General features: G+C 37.7%; 1 protein-coding gene across 1 annotated transcript in view; it reads right to left on the reverse strand.

Moving 5' to 3' along the window:
• The window catches only part of FBXL13 (F-box and leucine rich repeat protein 13), a 217,002-nt gene that overhangs the window by 165,859 nt on the left and 29,507 nt on the right, over window positions 1-21,636 (reverse strand). Inside the window, exons 5-7 of the mRNA XM_005205376.5 lie at window positions 21,449-21,603; window positions 20,035-20,144; window positions 17,885-18,049 (exon numbers count right to left, since the gene is read on the reverse strand). Coding sequence (XP_005205433.2) covers window positions 17,885-18,049; window positions 20,035-20,144; window positions 21,449-21,603 — 430 coding nt within the window. The remainder of the gene's footprint in view (window positions 1-17,884; window positions 18,050-20,034; window positions 20,145-21,448; window positions 21,604-21,636) is intronic.

Raw genomic sequence — 21,636 nt, forward strand, 5'->3', positions numbered from 1 at the left:
AAATGAATTAGGTTCCACCACCCATCTCAATGGAACATTGTATAGTATGGAAAGAAAAACACTTGGCAAGGCAGAAGCATGAGTCAGGAGTAAGTGGTGAGTGGTGTGAGTCATGCATGCATTTAAGATCAGTAAAACCCTGGCTCTGCTCCTGACTTCATTACTGCTGAGCTTCTCATCCCTCAGTTGCCCAGGCTCAGTGATACCCTATCAGCCTCCTCACTCACTTCTTCACTCTACATACTACCTATTTCAGAATTCTGTGGGTATTTTGGTTCTCACATGGGCCCTTTCCTTTTCATTCCCACTAAATGTCTTTTTAAGTCTGCCATCAGGTCACTGCCCACAAGTTTAAGCCCAGCTCCTGAGTGGACACTCAAGGCCTCAACAATATGGCTCTGTCTCATTTTTCCAACTTTATATCTTGCTACTCCCAACACATTATTTTCCATTCCCGTAAAACTGACCTTATTCACCGATACCTGAACTGTTTCTACCATTTTCCTGTCATTATTTTTCTTTTAATTCTTTCACCAAATACCCCTGTTCTTGTTCTGTTAGAAAAGTGTTTCCTGACAGTACTATCTACAGCAGCACACCCCAGTCACTTTTTTTTTCAATTGAGATATGTTGTTCACTTAATTGTGTTCGACTCTATGCATCCTCAAGGACTGCAGCAAGCCAGGCTTCCTGTCCTTCACTATCTCCTGGAGTTTGCTCAAACTCATGTCCCTAGAGTCAGTGATGCCAACCAATCATCTAACCCTCTGTTGCCCTCTTCTCCTCCTGCCCTCAATCTTTCCCACCATCAGGGTCTTTTTTAATGAATTGGCTCTTCGCATCAGGTGGCCAAAGTATTGGAGCTTCACCTTCAGCATGAGTCCTTCCAATGAATATTCAGGGCTGATTTCCTTTAGGATTGACTGGTTTGATCTCCCTGTAGTCCAAGGGACTCATGGGAGTCTTCTCAGCACCACAGTTCGAAAGCATCTGTTCTTCAGTGCTCAGCCATCTTTATGGTCCAACTTTCACACCCATATATGACTACTGGAAAAGCATTGCTTTAATTGTATGGACTTTTGTTGGCAAAGTGATGTCTCTGCTTTTAATATGCTGTCTAAGTCATAGCTTTCCTTCCAAGGAGCAAGCATTAATTTCATTTAATTTCATGAAATTAATTTTATTAATTAATTGTAATTCGTTCATAAATTCATTTTAATTTCATTTAATTTCATGGCTTCAGTCACCATTCACAGTGATTTTGGAGCCCAAGAAAGTAAAATTAGCCACTGTTTCCATTTTTTCCCCCGTCTGTTTACCATGAAGTGATAAGACTAGATGCCATGATCTTAGTTTTCTGAATGTTGAGTTTTAAGCCAGCTTTTATCACTCCACTTTTTCACCTTTATCAAGAGGCTCTTTAGTTCCTCTTAGCTTTCTGCCATTACGGTGGTACCATCTGCATATCTGAGATTGTTGATATTTCTCCAAGCAAACTTGATTCAGCTTGTGATTCATCTAGCCCAGCATTTCACATGATGTACTCTGCATATAAGTTATATAAGCAAGGTGACAATATACAGCCTTAAGGTACTCCTTTCACAATTTTGAACCAGTCCATTATTCTATGTCTGGTTCTGTTGCTTCTTGACCTGCATACAGATTTCTCAGGACGCAGGTAAGTTGGTCTGGTATTCCCATCTCTTTAAAAATTTTCCACAGTTTTTGTGATCCACAGAGTCAAAGGCTTTAGTGTAGTCAGTGAAGTAGAAGTAGATGTTTTTCTCTGGCATTCTCTTGCTTTTTCTATGATCCAATGGATGTTGGTAATTTGATCTCTGGTTCCTCTGCCTTTCCTAAATCTGGCTTGTACATCTAGAAGTTCTCCGTTCACATATGGTTGAAGCCTAGCTTGAGGAATTTTGAGCATTACTTTGCTAGTGTGTAAAATTAGCACAGTTGTACAGCAGTTTGAACATTCTTTGGGATTGCCTTTCTTTCTTTCTTTTTTTTTTTTTTTTTTGTGGGATTGCCTTTCTTTGGGATTGGAATGAAAGCTGACCTTTTCCAGTGCTGTGGCTATTGCTGAGTTTTCTAAATTTGCTGGTGTTTGAATGCAGCACTTTAACAGCACCATCTTTTAGGATTTGAAATAGCTCAGCTAAAATTCCATCACCTCTACTAGCTCTGTCCCTAGTAAGCTTCCTAAGGCCCACTTTACTTCACACTCCAGGATGTCTGGTTCTAGGTGAATGATCACTCCATCGTGGTTATCCCGATCATTAAGACCCTTTTTTGTACAGTTCTGTGTATTCTTGCCACCTCTTCTTAATCTCTTCTGCTTCTGTTAGATCCTTACCTTTTCTGTCCTTTATTGTGCCCATCTTTGCATGAAATGTTCCCTTGGTATGTCTAATTTTCTTGAACTGATCTCTAGTCTTTCCCATTGTATTGTTTTCTTCTATTGCTTTTCATTGTTCACTTAGGAAGGCTTTCTTGTCTCCCTTGCTATTCTGAACTCTGCATTCAGATGGGTATATCTTTCCCTTTCTCCTTGCCTTCCACTTCTCTTCTTTTCTCAGTTATTTGTAAGGTCTGCTCAGACAACCATTTTACCTTTTTGCATTTCTTTTTCTTGAGGATGGCTTTGGTTATCACCTCCTATACAATGTTACAATCCTCCTTCCATAGTTCTTTAGGCACTGTCTATCAGATCTAATACCTTGAATCTATTTGTCACTTCCACTGTATAATCATAAGGAATTTGATTTATGTTATACCTGAATGGCCTAGTGCTTTCCCTACTTTCTTCCATTCACATCTGAATTTTGCAATGAGGAGCTGATGATCTGAGCCACAGTCATCTCCCAGTCTTGTTTTTGCTGACTGTATAGTGCTTCTCCATCTTTGGCTACAAAGACCATATTCAATCTGATTTTGGTGTTGACCACCTGGTGATGTCCATGTGGAGTCCTCTCTTGTGTTGTTGGAAGAGGGTGTTTGCTATGACCAGTGCATTCTCTTGGCAAAGCTTTGTTAGCCTTTGCCCTGTTTCATTTTGTACTCCAAGGCCAAACTTGCCTGTTATACCAGGTATCTCTTGACTTCCTACTTTTGCATTCCAGTCCCCTATGATGAAAAGGACATGTTTTTTTGGTGTTAGTTCTAGAAGGTCTTGTAGATATTCATAGAATGATTCAACTTCAGCTTCTTGTCTTTGGTGAACATAACTGACATTAATATGTTAGTTTTAAGTATACAACATAGTGATTCAATCTTTGTATATATCACAAAATGATCACAGTAAGTCTAGTTAACATATATCACCACACAGCTGCAGTTTTTTTTCATGCAATGAGAATTTTTAAGATCTACTCTTAGTTAGTTAGTTCAGTCGCTCAGTCATGTCCGACTCTTTGCAACCCCATGAATCACAGCACGCCAGGCCTCCCTGTCCATCACCAGCTCCCGGAGTTTACCCAAACTCATGTCCATCGTGTCGGTGTTGCCATCCAGCCATCTCATCCTCTGTCGTCCCCTTCTCTTCCTGCCTGCAATCCCTCCCAACATCAGAGTCTTTTCCAATGAGTCAACTCATCGCATGAGGTGGCCAAAGTACTGGAATTTCAGCTTCAGCATCATTCCTTCCAATGAACACCCAGGACTGATCTCCTTTAGGATGGACTGGTTGGATCTCCTTGCAGTCCAAGGGACTCTCAAGAGTTTTCTCTAACATCACAGTTCAAAAGCATCAATTCTTCGGCGCTCAGCTTTCTTCACAGTCCAACCCTCACATCCATACACAACTACTGGAAAAACCATAGCCTTGACTAGATGGACCTTTGTTGGCAAAGTAATGTCTCTGCTTTTCAATATGCTGTCCAGTTTTAGCAATTTTCAAATATACAATACAGTATTATTAACTATAGTCACATTACTGTATATTACAGAACTTATTTTAGAACTGAAAGCTTATACATTTTGACCACCTTTACTCATTTTGCCTGCCTCCACCAATCTGTTTTCTGTATCTATGAGTTCATTTTTTCCTCTTGTTGTCTGTTTTTTTTTTTAGATTCTACATATAAATAAGATCATACAGTATTTGTTTTTCTCTTTATGACTTATTTCACTTAACATAATGCCTCCAAGTTCCAACCATATTGTCAAAAATGCCAAGATTTCCTTCTTTTTATGACAGAATAATATTCTAACATATATTATATATAATAATTTCACATTTTTATCCATTCATCTGCTGATGGATACTTAGGTTGTTTCCATGTCTTGGCTAATTGTAAATAATGCAGCAGTGAACACAGGGTATCTTTTTGAGTTAGTGTTTTTGTTTTCTTCAGATAAATACCCAGAAGTAGAACTGCTGAATCATATGGTATTTCTATTTTTAATTTTTTTTGAGGAACTTCCATAATGTTTTCCATAGTGGCTGCACCAATTTACATCCCCACCTTTGCTTTTGGCATTCCTTTTAGTAAAGGTGTTCTTCTTTTACCCTGATATATTTTCTTCATAGCGTTTAATCCTGTGTAACATATCCTTTTGTGTTTCCTTTTTTACTATCTGATTCTTCACACTTCTCACACTTGCCCTGTGAGAGCAAGATATTTGTCTAATCCGTCACTGTGCCCCCAATACCTAAAATGGAGCCTGTGTATTACAGTATTATAGGCATCCAACATAGTTATTAAATAAATAAAATGACATCCTTGAGTACTCGCTTGTGCCAGTCTCCTAGATGCTGAGGATAAAGAAATGTAAAAAATCAATAGACAGAGACTTCAATTAAATAGAGTTGGGAGACCATAAAGAGGATTTCTCATACCTGTAGGGATAACAGAGCCCAAGAAGAAGGACTCCTCTTCCTCCCATGGCAGAGACTCAGCCAGTGAGAAGCCATGGGCTCTTTGTTTACTTAGCCCTCACAACTTCCTTCTCCTTCCCTATAAAAGTGCTCACCTTCCTCTGCAATGGGGGGACTTGTGCGTGACTCACAATGGTTACAGATCTCTGACTGCAATTCTCTGCTGATTCTGAATAAACAAACCTTTGCCAGAGAACTGTCTGACAGTGCATTTGTTTTAGTTCAACAGAAGTAATCAAAACAGATGTAATCCCAATACCCCAAAGCATGTAATTTAGTGGGAGAGACAGACAAAAAATAAGAACACAGTTAAAAATTAATATTAAAACTAATTACAGTGAGAAGTGCTATGAAGGAAAAGAACAGGGATTGATTTTAGACTAAGTAGTCATTTGTAAACTTCTTAACTTAGCATTACTGATTAGGGCTAAAGCAATAAAAGTCAGGTCTATGGACAGAGCAATCTTGTACCAAAAATAAACTGATCCTAAAACAATTTTTAGATGTTTGGATTCATTTGTTTTTTTATCCACACCACAAATTGAGCCAACATACACATAGCTCTTTGATGGAGCAGTGTAGTTTTGGAAGCTTCCCTTATGTGAAGTTCACACAATACTTTCCTAAGAAACCAGGAACCACTCTACTTTGGTGAATTGAGGTCAGACTGACCCCTGAGGTTATCAAAATATGGACTCAAAAGTCATTGAGAATACTCTTTTGTTTTAGAATCCCAAGTAATTTAATCTAACAGGCTTGAATCATCTGGTTTTCCTCCTGCAACACGGTACAAGTTTTAACAGTTATCCAGATTTTTTTTTTTTATCCCCCAAGTGAGATGAGTCATCAAACTATAAAATCTGAAGGTGATTTAGTACATTTTTGCAAGTCCACATACTATTATCTTTTACAAACAGAAAGTTATAGGTGTTTAAGATGAAAGACAGCCCTATGATACTACTTATATTATTAAGCTAATCAAGCGCTCTTTCATTTTAAGACAACTGCATTACTTAACTAGGTTATTTAGACTTTCCAAATTCATCAACATAAGAAGTTTTTTTCTGCATTGCTTGCCAAACTACACACATACAAAAAACCTTGCATTTTCATGGAAAATAATCTTTGCCAACCCTCTCAACAAGCTCTGAGTTTGACTGATAGCGTATGAGCTCTACCATCTGCTAACAAAGCAGCCTTTCATAATGGATAAATGATACTAAGGGAAATGATAGTGAAACAGAACCTGACTTGTTTTCATAAGTTGATGCAACTGAACATAAAAAGCAAGCCTACACTTTTCCAAGTGAAGTTCAAATTGTATCCCAATAATTGAAACTGGGTGCTGTTTGAAATTATTCCTTCAAAACATTAGGCAGTCTAAATAGATAAATCTCCTTTAAAAACTAACACTTCCAAAAACTTTAAATAAAGTTTAGATCCAACTCATATTACATTGTTTAAGTCCCCGAGAATTAGTTGACCAGAGAAGTCACCAAATTAAATGTCATTTTAAAACTATGATTAAAAAAATTAACTCTGAAAATCTATTGTATTAATAGGCTTAATAAACCCAACTCTTCAAGACATGAGTGTTAGAATCATTAATTTACAGTTTTACACTATAAGTTTACTCTTTTATTACTTGTACATTTTACTGGATATCCTTGACAACTTATTTGACTGGGGAAAATTTGAGAATGTCTCCAAAAATAATGCTGTGTTTTAGTGTCTTGTCAAGATTTAGTAAATTTTAAAAGTTTCTCTTTATTTTTTTAAAGGTAGTACAACTAAACAGATACATAATGGCTCTTAATTATTGTTTTTTGTTTCATGTTTATTTTACTCATATGTATATATATTATGGGGCTTCCCAGGTGGCACTAGAGGTAAAGAACCCACCTGCCTGCACAGGAGATGTAAGAGACGCAGGTTCCATCCCTGGGTTGGGAAGACCCCCGGAGGAGGGCATGGCAACACACTCCAGTATTCTTGCCTGAAGAATCCCATGGACAGAGGAGCCTAGCAGGCTACAGTCCATGGGGTTGCAGAGTCGGACACGACTAAGGCAACTTAGCATGCATACATACTATAAATTATTATTTTACATATATAAGAATAGCACATTCATATATATGTGTGTGTGTATATACACACACACAGGAAGCCTGATCATTACCCATGACATGATGTCACAAAGCAATATTTAAAATGCAGAAACTGGCAATGATTTTCATTGTCCTCAGCAACATCCCCAATGATTTTGCATGTTTCCCATATCCTGATAGAAGTGAATCCAAATGTCAATTAATTCAACATAAGTTCTTCTCTGTAAGTTTAGTTTTGTTGGGGTGATGAACAAGGGCCAGGAGGGTTGAAACTACCAACGGTCATATCACTAGTGAGTAGCTGGACTTTTAATCACTATATTATCAAACTAAAAGACTTCTTATGAGAAAACATGCAAGCTCATATCTCCATCATAACTGCCGAAGTTTCCATGTACAAGTTTCTGTTAAGGCCTGCATCACATTAAAAAATGGTTTATTGGCTCCTGGGTTCTGTGGTTCTTTATTAGTTGGCATTTTTAGCTTCTCTGAACTGGAAGGAAAGCTATAACAAAGAGACATCGCTTTGCCAACAAAGGTCCATATCGTCAAAGCTATGGTTTCTCCAGTAGTCATGTACAGATATGAGAGTTGAACCATAAAGAAGGCTGAGCACCAAAGAATTGATGCTTTTGAATTGTGGTGCTGGAGAAGACTCTTGATAGAGCCTTGGGCTTCAAAGAGATCAAACCAGTCAATCCTAAAGGAAATCTATCTTGAGTATTCTTTGGAATGACTGATGCCAAAGCTGAAGCTCCATTACTTTGGCCACCTAAAACAAAGAGCTGACTCACTGGAAAAAATCCTGATGCTGGGAAAGATTGAAAGCAACAGGAAAAGAGGATGGCAGAGGAAGAGATGGTTAGATAGCATTATGGTCTCAATGGATATGAATCTGAGCAAACTATTAGAGATAGTGAAGGAGAGAGAAGACTGAAGGGCTGCAGTCCATGAGGTCACGAAGAGTCGGACATGAATTAATGACTGAATAACAACAACAGAACTGGAAGGTGGAAGTGGCTCCTTTGCAGCCTCTACATCTTCTTGTTTCTTATTTGTTGTAATTGTTGTTTTGCTTTTCACTAAAACCAACACATTTTTTTTTCTGACAAAGAGGAATGCCCTTTTAAATACTGACTGATGAATGGCAGTTTAGATCCACCTTCAATGAGACTGACTACCTGTTATCTCACCCAAGCCCCCACTCACAGTTCCGCAGCAGTCTTGCAGTTAGATGTGGCTTAGTGGCAAAGTTCTAATCTAAGGCACATCACTGGAAGTCTTGACTGTGAAGTCTTAGGGAAACTTTGGTTTTCCTAATAATTGAAGATAGACAACCTATTGCCTTCCACCACTGTGAGTTTCCCCCTTCTTCTGGGCTGGTAAGTGAATAGGAGATTGAAAGAGGAGAAGCCATATTGCAACCATGAGACAATAAGCAAGAGGATACTAAGGGTTGTGAAGTGAAAAAATAGAAGAATTCCATTTTTATTGGCATTGTGGAGAAGCAGCCCTAAATGGCCTTCTTCTGTTATAGGGAAAAAACAAGTCCTTGTTTCTTTAAGCCCCACCAACAGTCATGTTTTCCTGTATTGGTAGGTGAAGACAGTATGACCTGATACCTTAGAGAATTACTAGACCCAGAGTATTGTGCCTAAAATAGCTACTTTGAAGCACAATGAACTGTTTGCATCCAGTCAGCTTCTGAAACTAAGGACATAAATGTTCTTATGCTCTCTGTAAGTCACCTATTTGGAGGCCCATAAAAAGAAAGGTACTGTGTTCTTGAGGCCTAAAGATAGTTCAGAACCTTATCCTTTTTCTCTTCTGTTTCCATCAGCACTAGATTTTTGTTAATTATTGAAAACTTACTTTTTATGTCTAACTATCAATAATTGTTGACTGTCACAAGCACAAGAAATAGCCTGAGGAAAACTGTGATCCTTTTATTCTAGATCTGTACTACCTTTTTAACCTTGAATTGGAGCAGCATAGTCTAATTCCTTAAATGACATATTCATTTACTTTATTAAATATTTTCAAATATTCTGTATGCTTGTAAATCAGAGAATATAATATGAATAAGACATACTCCTAGACATCCAGGAATAACTTCATCTGTGTATACTAATGAGTGCCTTGACTAACAGGCAACAAAACTATGTTGAGAAAGTGCCTTGTGTTTGCAGTTAATTATGCCACTTTCTGTCAACTACTCCTCATGGACTCAAAACTGACATTAGTAATGGCCTGAAAATAGCTTGCATCACTACCTATGGCAGAATTTAAAGAAAGGTATCTGATATAAATATTCTATATTATATGCACAAAATGCCATTAGAACAGAAAAGGAAGCAAAGATGGGTATGGATGGTACATTTGAAAAGAGAGTACAAAGATTAGGAAAACAGAATTGAGGAAAGGGGTCAGGAAGTAAGCTAAAGGAGTTCCTATCTAGTGGCATATAGTTATTGAGTGAAGAAGGATGGAAAGTGAAGGTGAAGGACAGTGAAGTAGGGTATTTAGCATGAAAAAGTGAACAGTGGTAACAGTCTGTTCAGGGTGCCATAACAAAATACAATAAATTAGGTGGCTTAAACAACAAAAGTGTATTTCTCATAGTTCTGGAGGGTGGGAAGTCCAAGATCAAGTGTCTGTCCAATTTGGCTCCTGGTGGGAGCTCTCTCTTCTCTGCCTTCTTGCTATATACGCACATGGCAGACAGAGCTCTGGTGTCTCTGCCCCTTTTCATACAGGCAACCACCCTATTGGGTTAGGATCCCAACTATATGACCTCATTTAAGCCTAATCATCTCTTCACAGGCCCTGTCTCCAAATACAGTCACATTGGAAGTGAGGGCTTCATCATAGGAATAGGGAGGAGGTGGGGGATACAAACATTTAGTCCATAAATAAGAGCTTAAAAAGTTTCTGTAAGAAATGGAAGGAAGAGACCCATGGAAGGATACATGGGCACTGTTTGGAGCAACTGAAGTTAAATACCACCTAGGTTCAGAAAGCCATGATAGCCCAGGCTTTCTGCATGGAAGCATTTATTGGTGGCTTGTGAGAGAAAGAGTGCCAGGCAGGCTCACTAAGTCAAGGAAATAGATGATGGGGTTCAAAGATGTTGAGGTTGCTGGAATTTATTGGCAAAGTGCTGGAAAAGTGGAAGTTACACAGAAAAGAGGGCTCCAAATGTCTGCATAGGGATCCTTGCCTCTTTGCATTTTAAACAGTGTGTCTGTGCAGGGGACAGGCCTTGAAGCTGAACAAGAAAACCACTCCTGGAGACAAAGCATCTACCGGGAATCTGTAAACAGTACAAATCTAGTTCATATGGACTGGGAAATTTACAAATTGAGACAAATCAGAGTAGAGACATGTCACAGAACACTTAGGGCATTCAATGAAGATCCAGGAAGATCACTTGATAAGCATAAGGATAAACTAGCACAGAAATATGTTATTCTAGTCTTTCCTTAACAAAGCTTAAGTATAAGCTGAGAAAAGATGAAGCCTGTCTTCAAGTAAATTAACTAACTGCAAAACCCAAGTTAATGCTTCTTAAAGAAAACAGGCACTCAACAATGTAACTTACTAAACACCCAGCATATAATAATTAAAAAATTACAATATCTGTAAAGAAGAAGGAAAATCTGACACAATGCATAACCAAGAGAAAAATTTAGAATGTAAACACATAGAGAAATTACAGGGATAATAGAACTGGTAATCAAATTCTTCAAAACAGCTATTCTGAAAATGCTCAAGGATTTCAAAGAAAAATGAAAGAGAAAGTGGAAAAATGTTTTAATGAACCAAATAAGTTCTAGAAATGAGTGTAACATCTATAGTGAAAAAAAGCACTGGAATGGCTTAATAGCAGATTAGACACTGCTTTTTTTTTTTAAAACCCTAAACAAGCACTGTTTAATTATTTTGAAGTTAGGCAGTCAACAATAAAAACAAAATTAAAAATCCCTACTATAAATGTCACTGCTGCTACTGCTGCTAAGTCACTTCAGTCGTGTCCGACCTGTGTGACCCCATAGATGGCAGCCCACCAGGCTCCTCTGTTCCTGGGATTCCCCAGGCAAGAATACTGGAGTGGGTTGCCATTTCCTTCTCCAATGCATGCATGCCATCTATAGAGTCGCACAGAGTCGGATGAGACTGAAGCAACTTAGCCAAATATCACTAATGATCAACTAATGGTCTTTCTGTAGTCCCAGAAAGATAAAGAAGAATGAAAAATATTTGAAGAAATAATGGCTGAAAACTTTCAAAATTTTCTGAAAAATATAAACATTTATATCTATGAGTTCAGTGAATTCCAAGAAGGACAAACACAAAGAAAACTACAAGGTATATAAAAATCAACTTGCTGAATATTCAATCATAAAAAGAAAAGTCTTCAAAGCAACAAGAAAGGAAAAAGACATATGCATATAAAGAAAAATATTCCATTGACTTCTCATTTTAAATAAGGTACAGAAGATAATGGAATGACATCTTTTAAATGGCATGAATGAAATGTTTAAAGGTTGAGAAAATACAAGCTGAGAAAATTAAGCACCAACAGAAATGTGCTTCAAGAAATGTTAAAGGAGGTTCTTCATGCTGAAGAAAAATGGTTTCAGATGAAAACTCATATCTAAACTAAAAGAAAAAACACCACAATCAACCAATCTGTGGAAAAATAGAAAATACTTTTTTCTGTAGCTTTAATTTCTTTAAAAGATCCCTTCCACTACCCTTTCACTTTCTTCTTTCAACGCAGTTCAGTCCTTAAGCCATTAGATTGGTCCAAGTGAAGGAAGCATCTGTGCCAAGGTGAGGGGCCCCGGGGGCCTCTGTTGGCCCAAAGCAAGGCATCAGAACTTGGGGAGTATCCACCCAGTGGAGAAGCCTTCCTTGCACAAGGTTTTGGAGACCAAGACAGGTAAGGAGGGTGTCCCCAAGGAGGAATGATCCACAGCCATCAGAGCCTCAGTGGAAAAAGGAAGAGAAATGAGGAAGCATGGCTCACTGTGGGATGCTGGAGCCCAAGAAGAGGACATCTGCTCAGCACAGACTGGGATAAGCAGAACGAGAAGGGCACTAGTCCCTGTGGAAGAACAGTGTAGGATATTGGAGTCTGCAAGGAATGAGGAGGAAGTCCCTAGGGAGGGACAGCCATTGTGGGATATAAGAACCTGAACAAGACAAGGAGGGTGAATTAAGGAAGTAAAAGTCTGTGTAAGATCCCTGGAGCAAGGGGCATGTGGAGAGCAGCTATGCTGGGGGAGAAGGTTGACATGTGGTGACAGGGCCTATTTAGTATAAGGCAGGCATCCCCAAAGAGGGGCAGCCTGTGCACAGAGATTCAGAACCTGAGTAGGGTAAGGGGCCATCTACATAGGAAGGTACTCAGTGCAGAGCGTGTTAGCCCAAACAAAATTAGGAAGGCAACTGACAGGGGAAAGGGCAACTGGCATAGAATATCATAGTCCAAGCATATGAGAAGGGCCTCTGAGTGGCAAGGGGTGTCAGAGCCTGAGCAGGATGAGGTATCCACAAAGAGGGGACAGTGGCAGCCACATGTGTGACTGCTTACACACAGGGGAGTGATCGGATAAGTAAATACATGAGGAATAATGAGAGTTGGGATTCTCACTGTTGGAGAAGGACATTGCAGATATAGAAAAGGAGAAGACTAGAATGAGTCCTGTGGTGATAAACTGAACTGGAAGTATTCACACGCAGTGTAGGTTTTAAGTACATAGAGATATGTATATATGGAGGAAATGTGTATGTGTGTGTACCTACTTACGCAATCTCTAGTTCTACCAAGAGTGCATGGGAGAAGCAACACTCCAATGGCAATGAACACAGGTAGTGTTCAAATCTTCATTTCTATGTACAATTCTCCATTCAAAAGGATTCAAAGAGTTCTAGATAAATGACCTATCCAGGATGGAGCAGGTAACATACAAGTGGAGACTGGAATATCATGTTGTGCTATAAAGTAGGGAAGTGCTCAAAGGATGATAGTTACATGCCAACAGGACACAGAAGGCAAACTGTTGTCGTTGTTCAGTCACTAAGTCGTGTCTGAGTCTTTGCAGCACATGGACTGCAGCACACCAAGCTACTCTGTCCTTCACTATCTCCTTGAGTTTGCTCAAGCTCATGTCCATGATGAGTCGGTGGTGCGATCCAAACCACTTCATCCTCTGTCGTCCCCTTCTCTTCCTGCCTTCAATCTTTCTAAGCATCAGGGTTTTTTTTTCAATGAATCAGCTCTTCGCATCACATGGTCAGAGTATTGGAGCTTCACCTTCAGCATCAGTCCTTTCAATGAATTTTCAGGGTTGATTTCCTTTAGGATTAACTGGTTCGATCTCCTTGCTGTCCAAGGGACTCTCAAGAGTCTTTTCTAGTGCCACAGTTTGAAAGCATCAATTCTTCAGCGCTCAGTCTTCTTTATGGTCCAACTCTCACAACCATACATGACTATTGGAAAAACCATAGCTTTGGACCTTTGTTGACAAAAAGATGTCTCTGCTTTTTTAATACGCTGTCTATGTGTGTTATAGCTTTTCTTCCAAGGAGCAAGCATCTTTTAATTTCATGACTGCAGTCACCATTCACAGTGATTTTGGAGCCCAAGAAAATAAAATTTACCACTGTTTCCATTTTATCCCCATCTATTTGCCATTAAAGGATGGGATTGGATGCCATGATCTTAGTTTTTTGAATGTTGAGTTTTAAGCCATCTTTTTCACTTTTCTCTTTGACCATCATCAAGAGACTATTTGTTCCTCTTCTGCCATTAGGGTAGTGTCATCTGCATATCTGAGGTTGTTGGTTTTTCTCCACACAATCTTGATTCCAGCTTGTGAGTTATCCACCCTGGCATTTTCCATGACGTACTCTGCATATAAGTTAAATAAGCAGGGTGACAATATACAGCCTTGACATACTCCTTTCCCAATTTTGAACCAGTCTGTTGTTCCATGTCCAGTTCTAACTGTTGCTTCTTGACCTACGTACAGGTTTCTCAGGAAACAAGTAACATGGTCTGGTATTCCCATCTCTTTAAGAATTTTCCACAGTTTGTTGTGATCCACCCGGTCAAAGCCTTTAGCATAGTCAATGAAGCAGAAGTAGATGTTTTTCGAAATTCCCTTGCTTCTTCTGTGATCCAGCAGATGTTGGCAATTTGATCTCTGGTTCCTCTGCCTTTTCTAAATCCAGCTTGTACCCCCTGGAAGTTCTGTTTATGTACTGTTGAAGCCTAGCTTGAAGGATTTTGAGCATTACCTTGCTAGCATGTGAAATGAGCACAGTTGAATGAGAGTTTGAACATTCTTGGGCTTCCCTTGTGGCTCAGCTGTAAAGAATCTGCCTGCAATGCAGGCGACCTGGGTTCAATCCTTGGGTTGCGAAGATCCCCTGGAGAAGGTAAAGGCTACTCAATCCAGTATTCTGGCATGGAGAATTCCATGGACTGTATAGTCCATGGGGTCACAAAGAGTTGGACACAGCTGAGCAACTTTCACTTTCACTTTGAACATTCTTTGGCATTGCCTGTCTTTGGGATTGCAATGAAAACTGATCTTCAGCTGAGCAACTTTCACTTTCACTTTGAACATTCTTTGGCATTGCCTGTCTTTGGGATTGCAATGAAAACTGATCTTTTCCAGACCATTGCTACGTTTTCCAAATTTGCTGGCATACTGAGTGCAGCACTTTAACAGATTCATCTATTAGGGTTTGAAATAGCTCAGCTGGAATCGCATCACCTCCACTAGCTTTGTGCCTAGTAGTGCTTCCTAACGCCCACTTGACTTCACACTCCAGGATAACCACCATCGTGGTTAGCCAGGTCATTAAGATTTTTTTTTGTACAGATCTGTGTATTTTTGCCACCTCTTCTTAATCTCTTCTGCTTCTGTTAGATTATTGCTGTTTCTGTCCTATATTGTGCACATATTTGCATGAAAAGCTACCTTGGCATCTCTAATTTTCTTGAAGAGATCTTTAGCCTTTCCATTCTATTGTTTTCCTCTATTTTTTTGCACTGTTCACTTCAGAAGGCTTTCTTATCTCTCCTTGCTATTTCTTTGGAACTCTGCATTTAGTTGGGTATATCTTTGCCTTTAGCTTCTTTTCTTTTCTCAGCTATTTGCAAGGCCTTCTCAGACAACCATTTTGCCTTCTTGCATTTCTTTTTCTCTGGGATCGTTTTGGTCACCACCTCCTGTTCAATGTTATGAACCTCCGTCCACAGTTCTTCAGGCACTCTATCAGATCTAATCTCTTGAATTTATTTGTTACTTCTACTATATAAGCATAAAGGATTTGATTTAGGTCATACCTGAATGGCCTAGTGATTTTCCCTAGTGATTCTTTGCAGTAAGGAGCTTAGGATCTGAGCCAAAGTCAGCTCCTGGTCTTATTTTTGCTGACTATATAGGGCTTCTCCATCTTTGGCTGCATATAATCAATCTGATTTTGGTACCAACTATCTGGTGATATCATGCTGTGCTATAAAGTAGGGAAGTGCTCAGAGGATGATAGTTACATGTCAAAGGGACATAGAAGGCAACTTGAAAGGAGTCCTACTTCTGAATCTGGAAGAATTTGAGCACCAAAATAAATAGTGATAGTAACAGATTATATCTCATTGAATAAAAGAGAAAACCATGAGTCATACAGATATAAATAAACTGAAAGTTTGATAAAGAACAGGAATGTTTATATAATTGTAAAGTACCTCCCCACAAAATTCATATCCATTTCAAAGAGGGCAGTTGAATAGTAGAGAAGCAGACACCACCTTAAACAAGCAATCACCTGCGAAATCACCAATCCTAGGCAAATCCAAATTCTGTACCATGTAGTGAGAAGAGCACAGCCTAATGTCTGTGGTATTTCTAATAAAAATTCAGAACCTGAATCTATTCTGGAGAAAACAGAACAAGTTAAAATAAGAGATCTTCTACAATAAAACTGGCCTCATCTTCATGTCAAGGGAATGAAAATTAAAGAAAGGCAGACTCAAGGAGACGAACGGCCATGGTAGTCAGCTGTTCTTGTTTGATTCTGGATTGCATTCTTTTGCATTATTGGGACAACTGGGGATACTCAAATTAGATCCAAGGATTTTGATGGCTGACTTTAAGAGGATGCCCTTGTTTATAGTGAAAACTCCAGGAATATTTAGGGGTGATAGGTTATCATGACCTTACTCTCAAATTGTTCAGAAAAAAAAGTATATTGTATTGCACTTGCAACCTTCCTGTTTGAGATTGTTAAACATTAAAAATACACATTGGATAAAATATAATTGACTGTTTAAAGGAAAAATAAACTCTAGGGTTTATAAATACATAAAAATAAAGTACATGGAAATAATAGCATGAAGCACAGGAAGGGGAAGATGAAAGCATACTCTTGCTAGGTTCTTATATGTAAAGTGATAAAAAATATTTTAAGGCATAATCTGAAATGAATTGAAAATTCAGGTGCTTACTGTGTAAATAAACATTAGCAGTCAACATATAGGAGTTCAAAGAAAAACCAGCTACATAATTGTAGGAAGGAGTTTGATATGGCTTAGAAAAATAGCTAAGAATGACGTATTAATATGACACAAAAAGAAATAATCAGGGCAATAGTAACAGATTTTGTTACATAAAGCTTTAAATTTTCTCTGGTCAGACTCCATGGGCAAAACCGAAAGCAAGCATTAAGTGTAGGCATTGAGGGCTTCCCTGGTGGCTCAGATGGTAAAGCATCTGTCTGCAGTACGGGAGACCTGGGTTCGACCCCTGGATTGGGAAGATCCCTTGGAGGAGGGCATGGCACTCCACTATTCTTGCTTGGAGAATCCCCATGGACAGAGGTGCCTGGCAGGCTGCAGTCCACAGGGGCCACAAACAGTCTGATCCGACTGAGTGACCAAGCACAGCACATTAAGTGTAGGGGAAAAAATTTCAAATATGTTCCAGACAAAAGGTGAAAACTACCAGTATATAAAGGGTTTTCTTATAAACTGTAAGAAAATTATAGGAATTCCAATTTGAACACAAAGAAGATGTGAACAGGCAATTTATAAAGAAGAAACAGTGGACAAAAATGTCCTCATTCTGACTCTGTGCTGTACATAAAGTGCGAGATGAAATATAAATACAGGTATACATCTTGTTACCCAAAATAACTTGAGCTCAGCTCTACATTTAGAAAGATGGGTTTAGTACATGGGATTTTATAATGTAAATCTGCCATCAACCAGAATAAGGTGATATTTTACAACTCTTCCATTTATCAAGTAGTCCCACAAAATAGGGATTACATATTTATCAAAACAGGACAGAATATAACCAGTAGTTGGAATTATGGTTTATATTTCAGAGATCAATTCAATGACTTATATAGATACGTGATTCTTGTTTTTATGAACTCACAATCTAAGGAAGAAAGACAAGAAGCATAAATATGTTTAACTAACTGAAAGTTGCATTATGACAAGCCCCATTTACATTCCAGAGTATAGGTGTAACATTTAAAGTTAAAGGATTAGGGATTAGAGATTAAAAGGTATGCAGTGAAGTATCTAAAATCTGTTGTACCTTAAATGACAACATGTTCTTGAATGAGGAAGGAAAGAAAGACATTTTTTTCATTCTTATTTACTATTTCTTTAATTTCTCCATTTTTGATTATTATAACACTTTACAACCATCCAAATGGATGACTTCCAAAAACTGAGATAGCCCAAAGGCAGTTGTAAAAAATGTTTTTTCTTCAAAATATGGTTTCCATCATTCATACAAGGTTCATAAAACCACTCTCTAAGAAAACATTATCAAAACAACTAGTTAGGACATGAATTCATACGAACCTGTAATATTGCTCTTTTGGGTAACTGTGAAATGTCAAATTCAGGAATCCCACCTACAGGAAAGCCTTCAGACACAAATTGTTCAGGAAAAAAGTATTCTTCTTTAGAACTTGTTTTGAATTTTAACTTGGAGAATTTTTGTAATTGAAGTTCATGCTTTAGCATCTGCCATGAAAATAATTTACAGATTCCATGGAATTGTTGTAAGGACTAAATGAGATGATACATATAAAGCACAATGCTTGATACAATGATAGCACCAATTAAACATTATTATCATCATTGTCATTATATAAATTATCATTGTCCAGAGCATATGTAATAGTCTCTGAACCACCAAAGCATTATAGATCATTTCCACTAGCTGTCATACAATACTGGCATAGGCAGTCACCTTGAAGATGTGGTCCAGCCTTCTCTTGTAGAAATGAGAAAGCTGAAACCCACAGAGTCAAGGTTCTGGTAATGACAGGATTGATACTTGGCACACGGAAGGGTAAGGGTTACCCTGGAGCTATAAGAGGTGAGTCAGGGGACTTCTTTGGTCCAATGGTTAGGACTCCACCCTGTCACTATCAAGAGCCCAGGTTTAAGGTCCCTGGTTGAGGAACCTAAGATGCTAGAAACCATGTGGCATGGCCAAAAATGAAAAAAAAAAAAAAATATATATATATATATATATATATAAATGTTTTTCTTTAAAAAATGTCAGAAGGAAAGAATTTGGAGAATTGCCTAATGTATCATTAGAGTAAATCCCCATTTTTACTTTCAATACATTCATTAAAAGCATATAATCAAGGAAAAAACCCTAAAGGGTAAATAAATGTTGTACCCATACACACACACAATTTTGCTGTAATGTGTGTACATATTAGAGCCTAAGGAAGAGCGCACAACGGAGACTAGCACGTAGCTCTCTCCTCCCAGCAGACACCTGCCATCCTCACTCCACCCTAGTGAATGCAGTAGTACTGTTAGGCCAAGAAATCACATAGCTAAAGTAAAACATTTTCTTTAAATACTCAATTAACTATTTAATACATATCTACTCTAGTATTCTTGCCTGGGAAATCCCATGGATGGAGGAGCCTAGACTACAGTCCATAGACAGGGTCACAGAGAGTCGGACACGACTGAGCGACTTCACTTTCACCACTTTCACTTATATGAAGGATAATATTTCTATGTCATATATAATATACACTGTCATACATATTTATATATATATATATATCAATTACTACAAAACATCATGTTTAGTATATGGGGATGGTTAGAGAACAGTGCTGCCTTCTCTCAGGGACATTCAGTTTAAGGGGACATAAAACAGCAGCCTGGTCACGCTGGTCACCTTTTCACCAGGAACCGTAAAACGGGGTTTAATTTCTTCCTATTTTTCTCTTTCCTATTTATCCCAACTTTATATTTCAGACTATTAGTAAAACATTACATACTAAATAATGTAACTACAAAAAATTCCAGCATGTTTCTGTATCTGTTCCTAGCAGTTACTGTGAATATTCTAAAAAACATTAAATGATAATTTACTATACTGATAGCTAAAGCAAACTAGAGATGTTTTTATTATATAAGTTTGGAGGAGTTTGCTTGGATCCTCTGTTTTGACTGCTTTAATTTCTCATAGGTGTCCCAGTTAAGAATGGTTCAAGTGTAGAAATTCAGTAGTTTTAAAGATAATTTAGTATTAAGATTTTAATTTACTAAATTGGATGTTCAAAAGAGTAGACAGAAATGTAATCTTATCTAGAAAAGAATAAATTTAGTCTTTATCATTTATTTCTATTATAATCATATCAAACCATTTCTCTTCCACTTTAAACATTTATTTCCACTTAAACACTTGCTGAAACAAAATTCTTAGTGTCTTTATCAATAAATTTAAGTGAAATGTTAAAAAGATTTTTCCTTGATGTTGAACTTCAAATGAAAGAGCAAAATTCATTAGGAAATATTTTGGGTAAGTGAGGAGGCATTTAGATGATTAAATTAAAAGAACAAGGACCCCATTAAAAGTATATAATATTCAAATCTTTAGTGTTTTCCACACACAGTATTATTATCTGAGATAACATCAATGTAACAGCAAAGTTCAGTTTCTAAAAAAATAAGTTTACAATATGCCATACCAGCTCATCTTCTCTCTTTTTAAACTTATGTCTTGCTCTATCCCTCCATTTATTTAGGGTAACTATCATCTTGTAGCAGTGGAACATCTTTTGTATCCGCAGTAGTGCATCTGAAGAAAATGCATTAGATTACTGTATATAATTACAAGGTATTATAATTAATATTCTATCAGGTTTATAATATGAAACAATGCTGCATCTCATAGTTTTTATTTTAATTGCATCTGAAATTGATTACTATTGACAGCAATATATAGTACTGCTGAGACTTCATTAACTTGTAAACATCACCTTTGCCCTTATAAATTAAGATATTGTAGATGTAACAAAATGTCAAGTTATATAGCATTTCCTTTTTAACAAATCTGTTCTTTATAAAACCAGAACTTCCAGATTTATCCATAGAAGTAGAGTCATGAGATAGTACTTTTAAATACCCTGTGATTAAATAGATTGCTATATATATATATATTTATATGTTTAAGCAGGGGTCCAAAGCTCAAACACAGGGGCCAGGCCAGGGAGGAGGATGATTAAGGCAGGCCTCGGGGACACCATTCTTAACTATCGCTAATTGCTTCCTCTCAGAAATAGAGACCCACTACCTAGCTTAATCGGTAAAGAATCTGCCTGCAATGTAGGAGACCTGGGTTTGATTCCTGGGTTGGGAAGATGCCCTGGAGAAGGAAATGGCAATCCACTCCAATATTCTTGCCTGGAAAATCCCATGGACAGAGGAGCCTGGCGGGCTACAGTCCATGGGGTCTCACAAGTCGGACACGACTTAGCGACTAAACCACCACCACCACCCTAATGTTAAAATCACCAGAGTCCACTCTGAGGTACCAACAGGAGCCAATCAAGAGCAAAGGATTTACTGATTTGCAGCAGCCATAAACAGATCAATATGTAGTTAGCTGGATGAAATCTCTACTCCTGCTCTGAAGAGCACATACATGCACTGTCCACTCATTACAACTATTGAGGGTTTAAGTAAAAGAAAATTATTTTTCTCTAAGTTTTCTCAGAAATTCATTAAATAAAATATAAAGAATAAAGAGCTGTTTATAAAAAAACAGTCAATTTTGATATCTATCTGTCCATCTACCTACCTATCCCAACTCTCTATTTTGTAAAAAAAGTTAATAGTAGCTCCCTATTTATATTGAAACTTGTATATATATCACACAAATAGATATAGAATTTTATTTAAAATATGCCTGCTTTCTTTTACACTAAAACTCTTTGAGACAAATCTCATTAAATACTTTAAATTTGTGACTTTACATTTCATGACAGTTTTCTAGACATAAAAATAATAAATTCTCTAGTACAAGTTATGTTTAACTGTTAAGTTTGTTGAAACTTTGGATCCATGAAAAGAAAAACCAATTGTTACTATATAAGGATTTACCTCTAAGTTGTTCTTTTCTATTTTTCACATAAGAGTGCCAGTGATGTAATACATGTTTTTTAAGTCTGAAATTGGCATATACTATTGCTGCTTCCATTTTTTCAGCCAGAAGTTCATCTTCATTTGTAGGAGGTATTGCTATCTCTCTCCATGTGCTATAAGCAGAAAATGCAGGAATATAATATTTT

The sequence above is a fragment of the Bos taurus genome, chromosome 4 (assembly GCF_002263795.3).
Source record: "Bos taurus isolate L1 Dominette 01449 registration number 42190680 breed Hereford chromosome 4, ARS-UCD2.0, whole genome shotgun sequence".
NCBI lineage: Eukaryota > Metazoa > Chordata > Mammalia > Artiodactyla > Bovidae > Bos > Bos taurus.